General features: G+C 56.9%; 1 protein-coding gene across 1 annotated transcript in view; it reads left to right on the top strand.

Annotated features, from left to right (window-relative positions):
* The first annotated feature begins 771 nt into the window (after window positions 1–771).
* The window catches only part of GALNT2 (polypeptide N-acetylgalactosaminyltransferase 2), a 49,724-nt gene continuing 46,323 nt past the window's right edge, over window positions 772–4,172 (top strand). The window contains exon 1 of the mRNA XM_014535979.1: window positions 772–1,077. Within this exon, the coding sequence (XP_014391465.1) occupies window positions 787–1,077 (291 nt within the window). The 5' untranslated portion in view covers window positions 772–786. The remainder of the gene's footprint in view (window positions 1,078–4,172) is intronic.

Raw genomic sequence — 4,172 nt, 5'->3', positions numbered from 1 at the left:
TTTCTCTCTCATCGATGTTTCTAACTCTCTATCCCTCTCCCTTCCTCTCTGTAAAAAATCAATAAAATATATTTTTTAAAAAAGAATAAAGTCCTCACGAGGTCATCCAGGGTGTGGCATGTGTCAGCATTTTCTTCCTTTTCAAGGCTGCATAGTACTCCATCACATGAATAGACTACACTCCGTTTACCATTCATCTGCTGACGAACCCCTGCGTTGCTTTGACCTTTAGGCTGTTGTGAGTAATGTTACATTTCAACATTAAAAGATGAAACATAATTTAATCTGTCTTGGATAGGTCAGGACATTTTGAACCATTTTCTAGTAGAGAATTAGGGTAGCCTATAGTCACGTATCAGCTATACTTGTATCATTAAGACTTCACCGGTTGGCGAGGTAGCGCAACATATACTTCTGCGTCTCTGTCGAACGGATAATACTAATTCGACTTTGGTTCCAGGGTTAAGAATGAGATCACAGGTGAGTGCACCTTGTAAAAAAAAGGTGTGTATAAACGTTAGTAGTTAATAACCAGAATGAATTCTGGGTTTTCTTGTCTGCCTTCTGGGGAAGCGGGTGTTGTTGATAGTGGAGATCTTCCAGAATCACGTAGTCCTTCCAGAAATTTCCGACGCTTGACACTCCTTTGCGCACCCACATGACCTGCAGCATCTCTGGCGTCGGGGTGACAGGAGGTGCTGTGCTCCCACGGGATCCACGGTCCTGCGTGGACTCCCCCGTGGAATCCACGTAATTGTCCCGGAGGCCCTGTTGCCATGAGCCCTGATGCGGGCCTCGATCTTGGACCAAGTTAGCTGCTTGAGACCAACCCCTTCCCAGGCAGTGGCTTGTGATCGATTCCTCCCTTCGCGCAGCCATTTACTCGGCAACTTGCTCCCACCTGACCCATCGCCGTCTGCTCAGCGTCTCCCAATTGACCGCCTCCTCCTCCAGCGCCTTCCTTTCTCAGGTGGAGGCGCGCACCCCAAAGACCCACGCGTGGGGTTCAGTGAACGAACCCACTCAGCCGGTGCCTGGTGCACGCTCGCCCTGCTGGGCCCGCATGTGCTCCTGTGGGTGAGTACCCCCGACTCCCAGCATCCTTAGGCCCCGTCCTGGGTGCTCCTGGGGGCCCGGCGGGCGGTGTGTGGATGTGGGTGGGCCTCTCTTTGCTCCTTTCCCCAAAGCTTCAGGAATCACTGGGACAAGCCGAAATCCTGTCGTCTCGCGGGTTTGGGCCTAGACGGCTGGGAATCCCCTCTCTCTCTCTCTCTCTCTCTCTCTCTGGAATAAGTTATCAGAACCGGTTGTGCGTCCCCAGAGGGCAGTGGCTGTCATTTTAGCCCGAAGGCCTGCTTTCTTGGACCCCTGGCTCTGTAGCTTCGGAAATGGGAAGCGTTGCAACCCCTGCCTGAGTCGTGAAATAAATGCCATGTGCGGGGTGGGGGCGCTGCTTGGGTCTCCCGCCCACTTCGGCTCCTTCCTTAATGGGCAGACCCCGGAATGCATGATTCACCCGCCACGGGTTCCACCCCTGCCCCCTGTTGCTTCAAAACGTGGTTGAACTTGGCAGAGCTGGGAGGAAGGGCCGCACGTCTGCCCTTTCCCTGGGCCCAGGCGGTGCCTCGAGGGAGCCCCGAGCAGCTACTGGCCCCGCATTCCCGGTCCTCGCCGCCCATGAGCTCATGCGGGTCAGAGGGGCCACCGCCCGCTGGGGCTCTGCCCTGCTGAGTCACAGCCGACGGGGGAAATGCCACCCAGGACGCCTGCAGTTCCCCCTTTTCTCAATGGGGGTTGGCAGCTGCAGGCTCAGAAAACGGATCGGTCGGGTTTGGACTCCGTGGATAGAGCGTCGTCGGCCTGCGGACTGAAGGGTGCCTCGAGGGAGCCCCGAGCAGCTACTGGCCCCGCATTCCCGGTCCTCGCCGCCCATGAGCTCATGCGGGTCAGAGGGGCCGCCGCCCACTGGGGCTCTGCCCGGCTGAGTCACAGCCGACGGGGGAAATGCCACCCAGGACGCCTGCAGTTCCCCCTTTTCTCAATGGGGGTTGGCAGCTGCAGGCTCAGAAATCGGACTGGTCGGGGTTGGACTCCGTGGATAGAGCGTCATTGGCCTGCGGACTGAAGGGTCCTGGGTTCGATTCCCAGTCAGGGCAGGTGCCCGGGTTGCGCTCAGGCCCAGTGCGGGGCGTGCAGGAGGCAGCGGTCCATGGTCCGGGGTGTGGGGTGGTCCCGGGGCTGCTCAGAAACAGCTCTGGGGGCGTTAGAGCTTGGCCTGCCTGGGGGCGCTCGCCTGCCCCAGATCAGCTCCCACTGGGACGTTTCCTGGGAAGGAGGAGGGTCCTGCCAAGGGCGTGTCTCTTGGAGCTTAGCCCTGCCAGTGTGTCCCGCGTCTGTGCCTTGTGGACACGGAGTCCGTGTGCCTCTCCCCCCTGGTGTCGCCGGGCCAGCTGGACACCACTGTCCAGGGCGGCCAGGCTCAGAGCCAGACGCGGAAACGGTCCCCGGCCTGTCATCTGCCCTTCCCGGGGATGACTCATGTTCCCCTCTTTCCCAGGCCGCCTGGGAGAAAGTTTCTCTCTTCCTCACACGCATATGCACATGTGCGCACACATGGAACACACGCATGCACGTGCGCGCACACGTGTACATACACACGCATGCACAACCTTCAGTAAATTTCTTCCCAGTGGACACGGCCCCAGCCCATCACGCATGGTCTACGTGGCTGACTGGGGCCCAGCTGGCCCCGCTTAGGTGCGAAGGGCTGTGAAAGGTGTCGCTGAGTGAAGTCCCCCAGAGGACCTCAAAGGTCTCGCCTGTGACTAGCATTGACTTTATTATCTACCAGACGCCCGATGCACGAGATTCGTGCCAGGGGCTCGGCCCTCGCAGCCCCGATTTTCGTCGGGATGGTCGCCCGGAAGGATGTCCGGAAGGTCGTTCGGCTGTCCAGTCTAATGAGCATATTAGGCTTATATGATTATTATAGATGTGCAGGGTTATCCCAGTAAGGGTGATTGGGGGGTGAGCAGTGAATCCGGGGTGTGTTTCTAGGTCTGCACAGACGGCGATGCACATTAGTGTCAGCACTTGTGGGCGCCAGCACTCACCACAGAATGCCAACCACTCTCCAGGGCTGTGGCTTGTGAACTTTAAAAAAAATTTTTTTTCCTTTATTGATTTTTCCCCCAATATATTTTTATTGATGTCAGGAAGGGAGAGGGAGAGAGAGATAGAAACATCAACAATGAGAATCATGGATCGGCTGCCTCCTACACGCCCCGTACTGGGGATCGAGCCTGCAACCCAGGCATGTGCCCTTGACCGGGAATCGAACCCAGGACCCTTCAGTCCCTAGGCCGATGTTCTATCCACTGAGCCAAACCGGCTGGGGCTCCTTTATTGATTTTTAGAAAGAGAGGAAGGAAGAAGGATAGAGAGATAGAAACATCAATGATGAGAGAGAAAAATCAGTGATCGGCTGCCTCCTTCACACCCCACACTGGGATCCGGCCTGTGCCCTAATGGGGAATCGAACCGTGACCTCCTGCTCTCTGGGTCGACGCTCAAGCACTGAGCCCCGCCGGCCGCCTCATGAGCTGCTTGATCAGCTGCTGAATCGCCCCGGGTCCTCTCATTACCATGGACTCCTCTGGGTCCTGTTGAGTTGGGGATGCACAGTAGGGCGGTATCAAGGGATGGCTCTAAAGTCACAGGACTGGACCGAATCGGCTCATCAGGACGCGTGCGATCTGCAGAGATGTGTGCGGAGGAGGCCACCCCTGTACTCCCCGAGGCTCCTCTGCTGGGGGCGGTCGGGCCTCTTCACAGGAAGATACAAATCGCGCTTGCTGCTTGGGACCCGCTGTGAGTGTCCGACGAGGCGTGAAGTGACCGAGCTTCATCTCACGCCCTTTTCGTAACTCTCGGCTCTCGGTGATCATTGCCCATTTCCAAAACACGAATATGTCTTAAAAGAATGACAGTGTTGCACCCTGGTTGGTTTGGCCCAGTGGATAGAGCGTCAGCCTGCGGACTGAAGGGTCCCAGGTTCGATTCCAGTCAAGGGCACATGCCTGGGTTGCAGGCTCGATCCCCAGTAGGGGGTGTGCAGAAGGCAGCCAATCAATGATTCTCTCTTATCATTGATGTTTCTGTCTCTCTTTCCC

Source organism: Myotis brandtii, unplaced genomic scaffold (genome assembly GCF_000412655.1).
Source record: "Myotis brandtii unplaced genomic scaffold, ASM41265v1 scaffold1026, whole genome shotgun sequence".
Classification (NCBI taxonomy): Eukaryota; Metazoa; Chordata; class Mammalia; order Chiroptera; family Vespertilionidae; genus Myotis; species Myotis brandtii.
Note: the sequence above shows the minus strand (reverse complement) of the source record. Positions and strands in the feature narration are given on the sequence as shown.